The sequence below is a fragment of the Sinocyclocheilus grahami genome, unplaced genomic scaffold, assembly GCF_001515645.1.
Source record: "Sinocyclocheilus grahami isolate Dianchi unplaced genomic scaffold, SAMN03320097.WGS_v1.1 scaffold99.1, whole genome shotgun sequence".
In the NCBI taxonomy this organism is placed as follows: domain Eukaryota; kingdom Metazoa; phylum Chordata; class Actinopteri; order Cypriniformes; family Cyprinidae; genus Sinocyclocheilus; species Sinocyclocheilus grahami.
In genome coordinates this window covers 600,799-617,922 of record NW_015505278.1, presented here as the reverse complement: position 1 = coordinate 617,922, position 17,124 = coordinate 600,799, and the positions used below count along the sequence as shown (strand labels likewise).

At 38.2% G+C, this 17,124-nt stretch overlaps 1 protein-coding gene across 4 annotated transcripts in view; it reads left to right on the top strand.

The window, feature by feature from the left end:
- The window catches only part of LOC107588138 (phosphatidylinositol-binding clathrin assembly protein-like), a 75,840-nt gene that overhangs the window by 42,764 nt on the left and 15,952 nt on the right, over positions 1-17,124 (top strand). For 3 of the 4 annotated variants that reach the window (XM_016276149.1, XM_016276146.1, XM_016276147.1), the window contains exons 3-11: positions 4,879-4,954; positions 5,073-5,175; positions 5,374-5,467; positions 6,183-6,294; positions 8,153-8,259; positions 10,066-10,107; positions 12,596-12,681; positions 13,679-13,814; positions 15,682-15,815. In XM_016276149.1, the coding sequence (XP_016131635.1) occupies positions 4,879-4,954; positions 5,073-5,175; positions 5,374-5,467; positions 6,183-6,294; positions 8,153-8,259; positions 10,066-10,107; positions 12,596-12,681; positions 13,679-13,814; positions 15,682-15,815 (890 nt within the window). The remainder of the gene's footprint in view (positions 1-4,878; positions 4,955-5,072; positions 5,176-5,373; positions 5,468-6,182; positions 6,295-8,152; positions 8,260-10,065; positions 10,108-12,595; positions 12,682-13,678; positions 13,815-15,681; positions 15,816-17,124) is intronic. The other variant, XM_016276148.1, reaches the window with a different exon arrangement.

Sequence of the window (17,124 nt, the reverse complement as noted above, 5' to 3'; positions counted from 1 at the left end):
TAGACTACAATGCCGGCTGTTCTGACTCACAGACTGTAAGTACGTTTTTTATATTTAAAGAATTTGCCACTGACGATTCAAACGTGATTTTTGAGCAGTGTAGAGTAGCGCTTGTTATTTGTCATTTCTCCAATCACAAATGCAGACATGGTTTTGACAGTATAAGTCAGACCGTATAAGTCATTATAATCAGTAATTATGTTCCCACTGGATGCAACAAATGCCTCGTTTATAATGGGTTTTAATGTTTTTGTCTCGTTGCTCCGGCCGTGACAAGGCATCACAATATGGTAGGGGCGTAACATTTCCGTCACACGCTTGAGGTATTCGGCCAATCGCAACGCACTGGATAGCTGGCCAATCAGAGCACACCTCGCTTTTCAGACCGATGAGCTTTGTAAAAATCGATGCGTTTCAGAAAGGTGGGGCATTGAGGAGAAGCAATAATGTACAGTATGTGGAAAATAATGTGTTTTTTGAACCGTAAACCACATAAACACATTTTATTACACCAAATACACAAAATAATGTTCTTTTTAGCAACATCATATGAGTTCTGTGTTTTATATATAGGCTGAAGTGAGTTTGACGTTGGATTTTGTTGCATTCAAGCAATTGACACCGAATTGCCGCTATTTGAAAGTGAAAGTAAAATGTGCATGCCGCTTTTACAATGTAGCGTCTGGACCAATCAAACACACAATATATATTTTGTTTTTATATTTAACAAATACTCTGTAACCCCCCTCATTTAAAAAAGCCATATGAGGACCCATGAACCCTTCTCCCCGGAATGCGTAACACCATTAACGTTCTTAGAATTGACAAGACAGTTGACCCTGAGAGGTCAGCTAAATATCTACAGCGGATCTAAAATATGAATAGTTAATTATAACTAGTTATGGTTAATTATTCATATTTCCTGTCATGAGCTGATTCGTTACAACAAGCTATTTAAAAGCGAAGGAAAAGAGGGAACGCCCCTGCCCCCACGGTGAAACCATTTCAGGTTAGCTAATGCCTGCAATTGTTTGTTTTTAGTTTGTTTGAATTTTCCCTCTTTTCCTCGCTTTCCTTCGCTTTTAAATAGCTTGTAAAAGCACTGTGCGGATTTTCAAATTAGCGGCAATTCGGCGTCAATTGCTTGAATGCAACATCAAAATACAACGTCAAACTCACTTTAGCCTATATATAAAACACAGAACTTTTATTAACAAAATGAATAAAAATACACCATGCTATAGGGCAGGCTATGCCTAATATAAGTAAACGTATAATATATAACCAAATAAATAAGAAACGTGGAAAGTTTATTAGCAAAACGAATAAGAAAGCTTGGAGGCACGGCATACACCTTGATGTCAAATAAAATAAATAAATTACACAAAGTTTAAATAAAGTAAAAATCAGCAAACACTGTGGAACCAATTAAATAATAAACGAATGTTTAAAAAACTTCCAAAATCACCTTAGATAAACGGCAAAAGTCAACAGGCTTTTCAAAATCCAAAATACTGCCAAACAGGGGCTTTTGCATTTCGTTTTAAAACTAAATCATCCGCGGTCGTCTTGTCCGTCTCACCCCACTCTTCTTGTCAGTCAGCTCGACTCACTCTCCTCACTGGAGAAATTAAATCTGATCTGTGATGCGACTGTCGTTATCGGCACGCTGTATTGAGCAGCCACGTTCATTTTTTTAATTGTAGTGTCTGTTCTTTTACTGAACTAAATTATTTTTATTACTATTAAAAAATCAAAATGACGGTGGGGGTCGGTGCCGCGGTGGGCAAGTGACGTAACCGGTGTTGCGGCTTAACAACGGTATCACCGTCAACACCGTCTATCGTGGCAAGCCTACTTTGCTTTAAAAAAAATCCACTCCTCGCTCAAGTCAAAAATCACGCCGCTTCACTCCTCGCTCCACTCACATACTCTGATCCCCAGTGTTAGATCACTATTCTGCCATTGTCCTTTTTTGTATATTGTTAAAATGCAGCTGAATTTTTACCGTTTGGCTGAACAAATTTTTAAATAGAATGAGGAACTTCACACAAAGCCACAATCACATGACCAGGACCACCCCACACCAAGAGCTTCTTTAAGATCAGAGATCATTGATCTTTCAAAGAGTGGGTGGCCCCTTTCCTTCTATATACACACCAGACTGTCAGCCTACCGTTCAGTGGGTCACCACTCTTAATCCGACAATTTAAGCAGAGCTCTAGGAATGCAGCATATTTTTAAGCCTCCCCTTCCTTCAGATGCATTTTAGGACCCTTCTGTGATTTCAGTGACTCTCAACCTTTGAATACTTTTGCCACCGGCTGAAAATGGCCCCTGCCAGGACTATTTCATTCCTCTGTGCCAAGCAGATTTTGCCTGACTGCAGGGCCTGTCACCAGGTCCTCATGCTGGTTCTCCCCTGGGATGAAACAAGCCTGAGGCTCCATCCCAGTATGTAAAAACGGTTTCCTGCTGACTCTTTTTCTCTGGTGTACTGATTTATGAAATAAGATCAAGGTAACACTTACTGCATTCTGGTTTATACTCGGTGTGGGACTGATAACTTTGTAGTGTATTGTAAAGGACATTGACAAATACAGTTTCTAGGAAGCGCAATTTGTTCCATTCAGATTTACTCAATAATCATTTGTTTCATCAAGTCTTGATTTTGTTTTGGGGGTGTACTAGAACAGGCTCTCATACTAGGTTGTTCGAAAAAGACATTATTTTTCACATATTTTACATTATTACAACACCTCGAGTCTCTCCTCAGTCTGGCATGAACGGCTCGAATAGTTCCTGTATCAAATGAAGGCCCGCCTTCTGAAATACGAAGTGTGCTGTGATTGGTTAGCTGGGCCAGTGTGTGTTGTGATTGGCAGCACTCGGCGCCTGGTCAGGAAATGTCATGCCCCTTACCATAGCCGCCTGCAAGCTTCAGTGTAAATATTGTGTCAGAATCAAATCAATTTGAGCGCGATTTAAACCCACGAAAAAAATATTTGAAAAGTGATTTCTGTTAAATAAAATATCTCATTTTTAAGTGGATTTTGAGCTTTGCAACTTTGCAGATCTTTTTTATGCTCTTTTTTTATGCTTTTGATGCTAAAGTTGAAAAAGTGAAAAAGCATAATAGGACCCCTTTAAAGGGATGCTCCACCCTAAACTGAAAATTCTCTCATCATTTACTCACCCCTCATGCTGTCCCAGATGTGCCGTCCCAGTTACTTTATTCTGTGGAGCACAAAGATTGTTTAGAAAAGTAAAAAATAAAAAGATAATTAAATAAAAAGTTGACTCTTCATAACAGTAATCCATACTAGCCCGATTGATGAATAAATGTCTGTTGATGCAATGTCAAATGTGTGTGTGTGTGTATTAGAATCAGAAAGAGCTTTATTGCCAAGTATGCTTGCACATACAAGGAATTTGTTTCCAGCTTCCAGTACACAGAGACAACAACAACACACAGACAATAAAAATAAGATGAGAGTAAAAATACACACATATGTAAATATAAATAGGAAAAAAATATATAATTAAAATAATTTGTATGTACAGTTGTGCTATAGATGATGGAATAGGAATAGAATAGAGTGAGATGCGGGGATGTACTGTGTGTGTGTGTGTGTGTGAGAAAAATACTAATATTTTAAACTTTTTAAACCATAAACCAAAGTCGCACACGAGAGTTTGTGTGAATTAAACGTCAGCACGTTGTGATGCATCAAATTTGAGAGCCCCACCTCACAGAAATTGATTATTTTTCTAAATATCTTTGTGTTCATCTGAAAAAAGTAATTCATATACATCTGACACAGCATAAGGTTGAGTAAATAATGAGAGAATTTTCATTTTTGGGCGGAGCATCCTTTTAACAACTGTGTTCAAGATGCACATAATCAGTAAAGTTTAAAGTAAGCATGAAATTTAAAATCACCATCCTATTTGCTAAATGCGTATTATTGATATTATTGTGAATGACTCATCCAGCATACATGCTTTTCTAAAATATTTTTTTTACCTCATAATTTTTAATTAAAAATTCGTAACTTGCTCATCTGGTGAAACTACATATTTCACTTTGGTGATGTATGCCGGACTTCTCCAATTATTTAGTCAGTTTAAATCCTGTCCTTTTCTTTCAATCGACTGCAAGCATTCAGGTCTGCCTCAATCCAATCAACGATCAATAGACATAACCGAGCCCCAATCCTACAAAAGAATGTTTCACTCAAATGGGCATCACAATACGGCAGAAAATATCTTTCTCTACTTTAGTTAGATCAAGAATTTTAACCCTGTGGTTGATTGACAGGTGAGTGGGCAGAACTTTGTGTGCGATATAGTCACTAAATGAGATGTAGTCACTTGCATAGTCACTTACTTCATTTTCTAATCTCCGAATATGATTTTTGTGATCAGATCGCAAAAGAGTATGATTGGTTTTGAGGTCAGTGTAAAGGTTCTGTTTTCCTGTCATGTATGTCATGACAAGCATGAATGCATCCTAGTAGCATGCTAGTAGTAGTATAAATCTACTGCATTCCCAAAACTCCCATCATGTCCATTCTCAACAGCATCCAGAACACTGTGTGCTTCTCTTTGCTCTGTTCTGGTGGGATGGGGCTGGATGGAGGAGGGGAGCTGCAGCAGACATACTTGGCAGCTCAAAGAGAACTCAGAAGAGTCTGGTCTTGTATACAGGTCTAGATTTCACACTGTGTACTGCAAATTCAGCAGCGGGGAGTTTCCACACGTCAGGGATGAAGTCGCTCCCGCATTCTGACAGATTAAGAGCTGCAGAATCACATCTAGTATATGACTTTATATTTTTGTGTCAGCATTTTGATGATCTGTTCTCTGTACCCACAGCGTTTCATTCAGTATCTGGCCTCAAGAAACACGCTCTTCAATCTGAACAATTTCCTTGATAAAGGTGCATTGCAAGGTAAGAAACATGAACACCTTTCCTGTCTCTAAAGCATTGTACGCGCACGCGCACGCACACACACACACACACACACACACACACACACTGATGATAAACCCCTCGATCTTTCCCTCAGGCTATGACATGTCCACATTCATCAGACGGTACAGCAGATATCTCAATGAAAAAGCCCTTTCCTATAGGCTGGTGGCTGTGGACTTTACCAAGATGAAGAGAGGGTGGGTAAACCTCAGTTCTGCCTCCTTAATATTGTCTGCCTAGAGTCAAGATTGTGTTCAAACACCTGGTCTCAGCAGGACACAATCGAATCAGGCTAGCTCATTACTCCGATAATTAAGTTGTTTTTAAAAGCTGATTAAGTAGCTGATTTTTTTAAGCGCTAAATAAGATTGGTTGTTTATCTGTTTGTGGTGCAGTATTGATGGAGTCATGCGTACCATGAACACAGAGAAGCTGATCAAAACATTGCCTATCATTCAAAACCAGCTGGACGCGCTGCTGGATTTCCAGGTTTGTGATGGAGATCATGCATGTATGATTTAAAGCTTCCCAATTATTCAAATCCAATCAGAATGTATTTATTTGTTTTTATATAATTGACGTTATCTTGTCTTTATTTTTTTACTGGCTAAACCTCCAATTTAAGGAAAAAAACATTCATATACTATTGCAAGTTTGGGGTCGGAAGGATTTTTTAAATGTATTTGGAAGAAGTCTCTTATGCTCACCATGACTGCATTTATTTAATACAATATAAACTGTAATGTTGTTATATATTATTAACATTTTAAAACAACTGTTTCCTGTTTTAAGGACGGCTTCATTTTTAGCAGTTATTACTTCAGTCTTCGGTGTTGCATGATCCTTCAGAAATCATTATAACATCATCTGATCTGGTGCTCAAATAACATTTTTTTTATTATTATCAATGTTGAAACAGTTGTGCTGCTTAATATTATTTTGTGTAAACCTTGATCCAGTTTAATTTCTTGCATTTTTTTCTGAATGCTTTGACAAATAGAAAGTTCAGAAGAACAGCATTTAAGTGGAAACTAATCCTTTTGTTACATTATAAATGTCTTTACTATGAATTTGATCTGTTTAATTCACCCTTGCTATGAATAAAAATATTAATTTCCCTATTTTAACAGATCAACACTGATGTTGATTCAGTCCAAGCAATTTGGTATAATGTGGACTCTCTCCTGTGGATGTGTGTCCGTAGGCTAACCCTAATGAGCTGACTAACGGAGTGATCAACGCTGCCTTCATGCTGCTCTTCAAAGACTCCATCCGTCTGTTTGCTGCCTATAATGAGGGTGTTATCAACCTACTGGGTAAGAGTAATTCACTCCCTCGCACTCTGGAGAGCATCCTACTCGCACACTCTACTTTAGGGGTTACTGCTTTCTGAGCAAAGAACAGTGCAGTTGAACCACAAGAGCTCAGGTCTTCCAGTACGTTATACAAATTAATCAATAGTTTGAGATACTTTTATCCAAAATAAACTGCATCTGTGTAGCACAAATCAGTCCTGTTGTTGGTAGAAAATGTTGTCTATATTTTGAAAATTGGTGGGACCATATTATCTACATCTGCTGTCCAATAGGCCTCTCCAGACTAACACACAAGTTTTTGTTAATGGATGAAGATCCTTTTTTATGCCTTTTTTGTTCCAGAGCCCAATATCTTGGAAGCATATTTGATGCTTCTAACTTTAGCTTGTTACTTTTCAGTTCATTCTTATAAAAAAGATTGTGATCAAGTGAGGCCAGATATAGTTTTAAATTTATGAAAGATGAGCTTTCCAAAACATTTTATACGTTTTGTTTTTATTTGTTGTGTCTACAGCATATAGTTTAGTTATTTACTTTGACTATTTTTCACTTGTTTCTTCCCCTGAATATAGCCACGGTCACAGGCATGGCGCTAAATTATAAGCATGCAAACAAATATTACTGAAGCAACTCCCTCTGGTTAAGTCTTGTTCTTGAATCTCATGAGGAGTTGACTTTGTGCTCACACATTCAGAGCAACACAGTGTTGGAACCTTGTGCTTTGTCCTGTCTTTGACCTGATGTTGCACTTCACATCCAGTGTGTGACCCCTTAATAGTCTAGAAGAAATGAGGCTTTAATTCCTCTTCAGCTATTGTTGCTTTTTACTCTGTTTGAGCACTAATTATTCAGTCGTTGAGTCATTAACTTTTCCATGATTTTTATTGTTGTATTTTTTTATGTTGTGACATACGGCCGTCTAGGTTGATGGTCTAAAAATGCATTACCGTGCGTTCACACCGCCGCCGTCGAGAGCGTCAAAGTGGCCGGAAGTCATTCATTTTCAATGTGAGCCGGCGTCCGGCGATATGGACGTTGAGGGCGTCGAGGAGAGTTGAAATCAGGTCAACTTTATGGTAATGAGCTATGACGCGGTTCGGCGGCAACCAATCGGAACGTAGAAGTCCACCGCTTGAGAGGATTCCAGAGAACGCAGTCCTGTAAACTTTGGTTCCGACCACATTAGTTCCCAAGCAAAATGGAGGAGAGGTTGATTACTGCTGTGGCGGGTTTCCCAATAATCTATGACGTACAGGGACATAAATTTAAAAACATGATGCGTGGACCAAGGTGTCTGAGATTGTTGGTGTTCCTGGTGAGTTGCTGATGTGCATTAACGTTATAGGAATAATAATCTAATGATATAATAAATAATAGTATAATAGTCCCAGTTCACTTTTAAACCTTTAAATCAATTTTCCTGATTATACTTACATTAAGTAATGTTTATACCTGATTATACTTAAGTAACATTTTCAATGCAGGACTTTTACTTGTATCAGAGTATTTTTACAGTGTGGTATTAGTGCTTTATACATTATGAGGTAAAGGATCTTAATACTTCGTCCACAACAATATTTAATGGTTAACTTAACGTTACCCTCCTTTGTGGTCAGTCTGCACAAGATCAACAAGCGTGTTTGCTTTGCGAAGCAAAGGAGTGCTAGTTGTCCTTGAGCGAACCATTACAGCAGCTTTTATATGCCCCTGTCTCTTTCAAACAGCCCAGAGTGTTTTGACAGTCCTCTGATGGGTAATTGCAGTCTTTATCTGTTTGAGCTTCTCTGCTTAATCGTTCTGTTCTCCCCATCTCTCTCTCTCTCTCTTTCTCTCTATATCTCTTGTGCTGCTGTTTCAGAGAAATACTTTGATATGAAGAAAAACCAGTGTAAAGATGCTCTGGACATCTATAAGAAGTTTCTGTACAGGATGACCAAGCTGTCAGAGTTTCTTAAAGTGGCTGAGGTACCAGTGCAATACACACAAACCCACACACACACACACACACACACACACACACACACACACACACAGTGTTTCGATATGACAGGTCTGAGATTAGACTGGTTCAACGACCCCTCTGCCCCAACAATTTCTCTCTCTCTCTCTCTCTCTCTGTCATATCTCTCCATCCTACAATGCTCTGGCATTCATATTCTCTGGATTGATGCATGCACGGATGCCATATATTTAGTGTTCTGGCACTGCAATGCATTGCACAGTCCTCATGGAATGAGTCCATAAACATATACATGTGCCTCTTCTGCCAGAAGTGATTCGGATAGCACTAAGTTTCATCCTTTGTTTGAATCGAGGTTAAACTGACCTCTGTTGTAGTTTTTCTAAAATATTGCAATGGCTAAAAAGAGACTGAAATCAGCATTATAACATCAGTCTGCTGATTGAGGGTCTCATTGGGTGCAGTTGTACACCATGTACAATTGTTTGTTTATTAACTTACGTATTACCTGACATACACTACCGTTCAGACGTTTGGGGTTTATAAGATTTATTTTTTAAGAATTAATACTTTTATTCAGCAAAGACACATTCATTTTTATCAAAAGTGGCAGTAAATGCATATATAATGTTACCAAAGATTTCTATTTGCAAATTATTGTTATAAAAAAATATATTTAAAATAAATGCTGTTCTGTTGAACTTTCTACAAATATCAGGGTTTCCACAAATATTAAGCAGCACAACTGCTTTCAGCATTGATAATACAAAGAAATGTTTCTTGAGCACCAAATCAGCATATTGGAGTGATTCTGAAAGATCATGTGAGTAATGGCCGCTGAAAATTCATCTTTGCCATCACAGAAATAAATTACATTTTAAAATATATTAGAACAGAAAACAGTTGTAATCATTTGTAAGTTGTAATAATTTTTCACAATCTCTTTCAAAAACATTAAAAAATCTTACCGACCCCATATTTTTGAATGGTACTGTACATGCGAAAATTAACCCCCAGCTATCTCCACAACTATATAAATAAAATCCTTATCCAGTTATCATGAATGTCTGGATAAACTATGGAAAATCTATGCAAAGTTATAGCTCCAAAGTGTGGGGCAGTGTACCTCACTAAGATTGCTTTATACAGTGTGGAAAGAGCTGTTTCTCTCCTGTTATTCTTCCTGTAGCCGTTGACGGCTGTCTTTCCTACTGTGGATTCCCATGGCTTGAGAGTCCTGTCTCTCTGTCCCTCTGGCCCAAATGTAGATCTGTGTTTGGTGCTAATAGGACTCTCACTCCCACCTCTCTCTTAGACACTGATGAATTTCCATGTTGCTGCCTTCTTTCTCTCACCTCCCCTCCGTCCATCCAGCCAGGCATTAGACAGTCTGGTTTTATTTCCAGATGCAGATTTTCTTCTGATGCATCAAATATCTCAGGGATTTGATTTGACAATGAGTCTCTAAGAACAATGTCCATCACCATGTGAGATTCTTGTCTAAATTGCCTTTGTTTGTTTGTTTTTTAACCTCCACCGGGTCTCATTTAAAAGTCATCATTTGTAAAAATAGTTTTTGAATGTTAACCACTCCACACGCCACAGTCAGCCGTGTGAGACATTATCAATGTCTGTGTCCGTTCCCATTGATCCTCTGTGGCTCTCGGCATGCCACACCTCTGTTATTTTTATTTCTTTCATTTTTAGTCATTGCATGAGGTAATGATCCTTCATGTTTGTTCTTTTTCTGATTCCTCCTCCCTCCCCTCGTTTGTTTGTTTACCGTTTTTGTTTTGTTTTGTTTGACACAGCAAGTTGGGATTGATCAGGGTGACATCCCAGATCTCACTCAGGTCAGTGTACATTTCATCTCCACTTTCTGTTTCTCCTCTACTTCCTCACTACGCTGCTGCTGTCGTCCATCGTACCACCGCTCTCCCTTCCTTCTTTTCTCTCTGTGTTGCACCTGTCCTCGTCCTCTCTCTTGTTGTCTTACATGCTGTTTTTGTACCCATGCTCACTGTTTTTTGGACGTCCTGTCTCCTGTCCTCTCTCCTGTTTGGTTTAAAAAGTCAGACTTAATATTAATAGCGTCAAGACTTGTGGTAGAGCTTGATAGAAGTTACCAAACACTCCTCTCTCTGTTTATTTCCCTCTCAAATGTGTGTTTAGTGATGATCACACTATTTCAGTATGATTTTGTGGAGACATCAAATTTGATGTCTTTGTATGAGTGTTGACATTGAGTGTTGAGTGGGGTTAACACACTGTATTGAATGAGAGGTTTATTCCCCTGCCGTAACACGTTGTTTATTGTTCCTTTCAGACAACTAGAGGATCTTACCTTGTAGGTGGTGGGTTATATGCACTGCTTGTATTTGACATAACCTGTGCTACTACTAGTGCTGGGTGATATATCAAATAGTGACAACATATACAAATTTTTTTGGCCATCCAATTTTACCAGTTTTGCACTGACTATAAATGCAGTAATATTTTACAATTGTAATGAAAATATTTGCTATTTAAACCAGGGGCATATGACAATTAAAACTGACATGTCTGATTAAACACATAAACATAAAACTAAAATAATGTTTCTGTGAATAATATGAGGGTAAATATTATAATTTAATAATATATATTGTTGCATTGTTCCATATAATTATATAACATATATTATGTAATAAGGATTCTATAAAAATCAACGTTCATTTAATGAAAAACATTCTTAAAACATGCTTTTTAGTTATTTATTTTTAACTACATTTTACTGTATTTTGAGTCAGAATCTTGGTTTAGTCAATGATTATTCCTTAAATTAAAAGTCATTTTAGAGCAAATACATACTGTGTATGTTGAGATCAAATATCATCAAAAAGTAAATATTGAGGTCATTTTTTAGCTATATCTCTCAGCCCTGGTTTGTTTCTGACTGCATCAGCGGATTCATCCCTTTAAAACCAGGCTAACTGATTGAATGTGGCCTCTGCCCCGTCACTTTGCTGGCATGGCTGTACATCGCTTTTTCTGCTGATCTGAGACCAGATGTGCAGTTGTCTCTTTATAGTTTGATCAAATCGTTAGCTTAGATCAGCATAAAAGCAAATCTCCTGCTGGGTTGCATGACAGCTTCATGCTTGCGAACCCCCTGACCATAAAAGTGGAGCTCTTGTAAGAGCTATATGTTTTACTCAATGCCCTGTTTCTCCTTTACGTGAGAAAACTGCCCAGCAGCCTTACGTTTGTAAGCTTGAAGTATTCATATAACCTCGCTTTTTCCTTTGCGTAGCCGGACGCACATCTATAATGTAGCCACTTAATCAAAAGCCTGTTCATGCCGTGTCTTCTCTGAGGAAATCAAATCAGACAGGAAAGGAGCAAATTAAAAGCTGTTACACTTTCATCTTTCTTTTTTATCTCACTTCTGTGAAAGGTAATACATTTTCCCGCTTAGCCCGAAATGTAAATTTTTAGTTCTATTTGAATTGTAGACTGCTGCATATGTGTTTTTCCCCCTCTCTTTTGGCTTCTGTTTTCTGTGGAATGGATCAAACCCAATCTGCCCTCTCAGCGATGTGGAGAAAAAGCCAACCTAGATCAGATCCAGACATGTTGGCCAGCGCTGCCAGCTAGGCTCAGTCGAAGAGCTTACCTTACCCTTAGTCCATAAGAGCAGTTTTTACATGGGTTGTCTGTTCTGGAAACTTGGCACAAAGCGCCTGCTCTTTTCACCAACCATGAGCTGTGAGCTTGTGCTAACATTTGCTCTCATTTGAATGAAGCAGCACGGGATGTGTGTGCGCTCTTAAGTGCTAACATACACATCCCGTGTTTGCTGATCTGGGACCTGTGTAATTCTTCCTCTTGTAGTTGTTAAGATAATTCTTTTCAAAAGAAACAAATCCTAGATCGGTATAAAGGGCTCAGTGGAAGGTTTTAGCTAGATTTGCGACTCAGCACAAGAAATTCTCACCGAAACCCCAAAGTACTAGTTCCAAAAGCCAGTGTAAAGTGTTTAATGTCATGGTCCAATACTGAGATATATCAGTGACCTCATGGGTCTGTCATGCGTTTGAGGTTTGGATCTTCCCCTGTGCATGTCACTTCCTCTCTTTCGAATTTGTACTCTTCCTCTCTCTTGTTTTTTTGTGCTTGTTTATGCTTTGTCTGTACGCCTCTTACTAAAAGCTTAAAGCATGCTCCTGTTATTATTTGCTGAAACTCAGGTGGATCGAGTAGGTGTGTGTGTGTAAGTGTGTTTGACCGTGTGAGTGTGTCTTCTTTAAACTGGTGCTGTATGTTCTCATTGAGTTCTTGACTCGTCTCTTTCTCCTGCAGGCTCCCAGCAGTCTCCTGGAGGCTCTTGAGCAGCACCTGGCCTCTTTGGAGGGAAAGAAAACCAAGGAGCTCTCCGCTGACAACAGGTTTGAAATCCTACAGATCCAAACAATCCAGCATCACTCTGTACAGCCCTGTTTGGGCATAAATCTGTGAAGTTATTCTTCTCCTTTTTCATTTTTGTAGTTGCGCGTGTGCGCTCCGCTCAATCGCTCCACTCGTATACTGTTCATGCGAATTGGAACAGCAAAGTCCACTCAAAAATTGAGTCAACAGGAAACATCGATGTAGTACAGTATTGTTTCTGTGTTACTGTGTTGTAACATGGTGTGGTATATGGGCAACTCTGGTAATGCTGCCCTCTCATTCATTGATCTGCTAACCGCTATGTTATGCTCACGTGTTCTGATAATAATAGCTTTCTAGGTCTAAACATTATTTGGATAACTGGTAAAAAAAAAAAAAAAATTATTTAATTCGAAGGCCTGTCGTTATTTTTTATTTGTGCTATCATTATTAATTTCTTTATTTGTTCTTATTTTGTTACTGACTGCTTGCTTGTCATTTTTTATTCAATTCAAAGTTTGAAATCAATCTCGTGCTACTGCACCAAAATTACCCCACTGTAAAATAAAAAAAAACACTGAGTGAGCAAAAATTTGTGACATAGCTAGTTATAATGGTAATTAAATAATGTTTACATATGTATAAAAGCCTACATTCAAATCTGTCATATAAATTGGTCTCTTCATTAGAAATTAGCCTACTGATTGCCACCATTGATGGACACATTTTTTAAATAATATTAAAAATATCTGTATGACATTATATTCTGCAGTTCTTCCCTGTTGTACCGAATATCTATACTTTTCAAATTATCATATCGAAGTTAGAAATTCAAATATTGTGATACAATTCATTTTGTAGGGTGCCACAAGTTTGTTAAAATTTCCAAAGGGTGCCGCGACTAAAAAAAAGGTTGGGAAACACTTGTCTAATGAATAGTGCTACATTTATCAGCTCTTAAATAAAGAACTGATAGGGAAATCTCACTACTGTGTTTATCTGTGTTTTTGTTTGTAGAGCCAACACTCTGTCCAATGCGGTGTCGTCCCTGTCCAACACGGGCATGTCCTTCTCCTTCTCATCCAGCAGGATGGACGAGAAGGAGAAACAACAGGCCCTGGAGGAGGAGCAAGCCCGTCTGCAAGCTCTCAAGGTGGGTTACAATCAATCCTATTATGGTCTGTGAATGAACATGTTTTGATTGCTAATTAAGTTTAAAGTGTAGACAGGAAGTGATGTTAGCCCTTGGTTCTGTGTAGAATATAAAGAGCATATAGAGCAAAGGCATATCCCAGCTCCACCCAGAGAAGTTTTTTGCAATTGAGATTTGGCTGCTGTTATGGGAACATTTTGTTCTACACATACAAGTGTATGTGTGTTTACAGAATACGCCCTTGTACTGTACCTTTAATGATTAGCCTCCAGCAGTAAGTGGTCAGCGGGGTTAATCAAACTTCTCTGTTCCCATCAGGATGTACTGTCATACCTTGTGGGACACAAATGCTCACACCAACACGCACACAAACTGAATGACACACACGTCAGTTGTGTGGAATGTATCCTCAGATGCACCGTGGCTCTGTATCTGAATAGTTCAAACATTCAAAGCAATTTCGAAGTCCCAACACCAAAGTATTTACACAGCTCATGTTCGGATAAGTTTGTGTGAAATTGAACTGGTGTTTCTTTGTGATTGTGATCCCAACACTCCTGGAGGGTCACGCACAGAATTTTAGAGCACTATCACTTTCTTTTTCTATGCGTTTTCTTTTCTTCCCACATTTTCTTTTTGCTGTAAAGGGCATATAACCTTGCCATGTCGCAGCCTACTTCCTCTCACTGTAGAAACTAGAATCTAGGACTGCGTGGTATGAGCAAAAAAATCAAATTGTGATTTTTCTGATTAGAAATTACATTTTAAAATGTGATTTTAAAGTAAATTAAAAAGAAGCTTCAGGTTTGCTTGTTTATAGGGCTATAAAATTTGGCCCCAAATGTTGTGATTTATCTATCGGTATGTCTATAATAATAATAATAATAATTTACGCATTTAATCATATCATTATATCTACAAATTTATACACAATAATAATTGTTGTTGTTATGATTGTTGCCAAATAAAAATAATAAAATAAGAAGAAGAGAAGAATTTGTCTATTGATATATTTCACTGTAAAGGAGAAAATAGGAAAATAATATAATAACTTTAGAGTGCAACTGTAAAATTTAAATGACTAATATTTATCAATGTCTTAATTCATTTTCAAATAGTAAAGCTTCAAGGTTTTTTTTTTTTTTTTTGGGCAGAAATCCGCAGGCAGCTCTTGAAGATTTTCTTTTGTTGACAACAGTCGGTTTAACAGTGCTTCTCATTACAAGTTTGGGAAATGGTTGATACATTTTGTATTCCCAAATACATGTTCTAAGCGACCCAAACTCTGAGCGCATTTAGAGATAAGTTTGTGTGGAGCAGCATTTACTGTGAACAGTGTCACAGCGATACCAAAAACACAAGATCATGAGCTGCTCATGTAAAGAACACCGTACACAGTATTGGTTTAAGCCTAGTGGCCAGACTCTAGGTTTTGGTTGGTCTGATATCAAATAGTTTCGCTCTAGTGACTTTCTTGGCTTGAAGTAGCTTTAAATGTTGATGATTTATTGGCTTTTCTTGTTCTTTTCATATAGTTGGTTTAGGCTACTCCAGTAGTTGATGTTTCTGAGCTAGTCTGCTAGTTTTTGTCAAAGGAAGTGTGACCTGGGAGATATTCTTTGACTTCAGCCATCTCTTATACACCCACAATACACACACGGACAGCAGATCTGAGCTGTAGCTGACTGGCACTTCAGCTGCCTGAGTGGCTGTAATCTGTCTGATTTCACAGAGCTCAGCTGAAGAAAATGCTCTGTGCTGTCATTCTCTATAGTGACCATTGCAGGAGGAATGAGCAGAGCAGCCCAGTCTTTACATGTTTACATTCTCTTTAAATGTTTTCTTCCTGTGTTTTGTGATTGTATAGAACCAGCATCTGAAGGAGATCAGCATGCAGACGCCCTCCACCTCACCCAGCACACAGTCTATGGGTAGTGTCAACAACCACACTGCGGGCATGGACCTGTTCACCAATACCACAAGCCCACCCTCAACAAACAGGTCACTAACATACTGTACATGACTGCAGTACATATTATACCATACAGTAATACTCAGTAAATCTACAATATATGCTAAATTGCTCAATTCCAGTCCTTGCGTGCCACTGCTCTGCATATTATGCATGTCTCTTATTTAACACACCTGATTCATATAACCAGCTCGTTAGAAGAGAGCTCCATGGATGAACTGTGTTCTGATTGACATGGTCCCTACACAGTGTTCTTTGCTTCACTTTGGAACATTTATTCACTGATTTGCGCTACACCACAGCCTGTTGTGTCTTCACACACAGACGAAACTTACAAGAGAAGTGTGACATCATATAGCTCTGTAAATAAATAGAATTTTCAATTCACAACTCGCACACTTTAATGCTCTTTGAATGGAACGTAAGCTCCCTTCGAACTGGAATCATGGCAGAATATCCAAGAAAACACACGTCTGAAGTGCTAAGAGATACATACAAATGTGCACAGCGGTGGTACGCGAGGACTGGAATTAAGAACCACTGTGCTACTGTGCATACGCCAGTCTGAGATTTTGGGATTCAGAACCATTTTAAACTGGACATAAAGTTTTTATTTTGAAATAAAGAAAGCTTATGTCAGACAAATTAAGAGATATTTAAGATTCAGTATACTTTCTAGGTCACTAATCAAATAACAAAATTGTGACTGATAATATGAAGAGATTGCCACCTTAAAATTTATATTTAGATATCAGTATTTCAACTCTGAGAGACCATTTTGAAGGCTCAGGAAACCTTTGCAGGTGTTTTGAGTTGATTAGCTGATTGGCATGTCACCATATTCTAATTTGTTGAGATAGTGAATTGGTGGGTTCTTGTTAAATGTGAGCCAAAATCATCACAATTAAAAGAACCAAAGACTTAAACTACTTCAGTCTGTGTGCATTGAATTAATTTAATACACGAGTTTCACAATTTGAGTTGAATTACTGAAATAAATGAACTTTTCCACGACGTTCTAATTTATTGCGATGCACCTGTATATACTGTACAATATTACACAGTCTGGTAAAACTTATTTGATGTACTTGACAACTGTTGGGTTGTTTGCTGGTTTTAAACCCCTGTTGGCATCATGAATCTCATGATTGTTGTGGGAGCTTCCTCGCTGATGATGCAACTCCCACAACAGGTTGATTGTCATAAGAAGTGAACGGACGCTTTGGCTTTTAATGCTTTTTTGAGGTGTTTGCCCTTTTTTGGCTCTGAGCTGCTCAGTGATATACTCCAAATGTGCCATTGGTGAGAATGAAAAAGTCTTTGTAAGACCTTGGGATG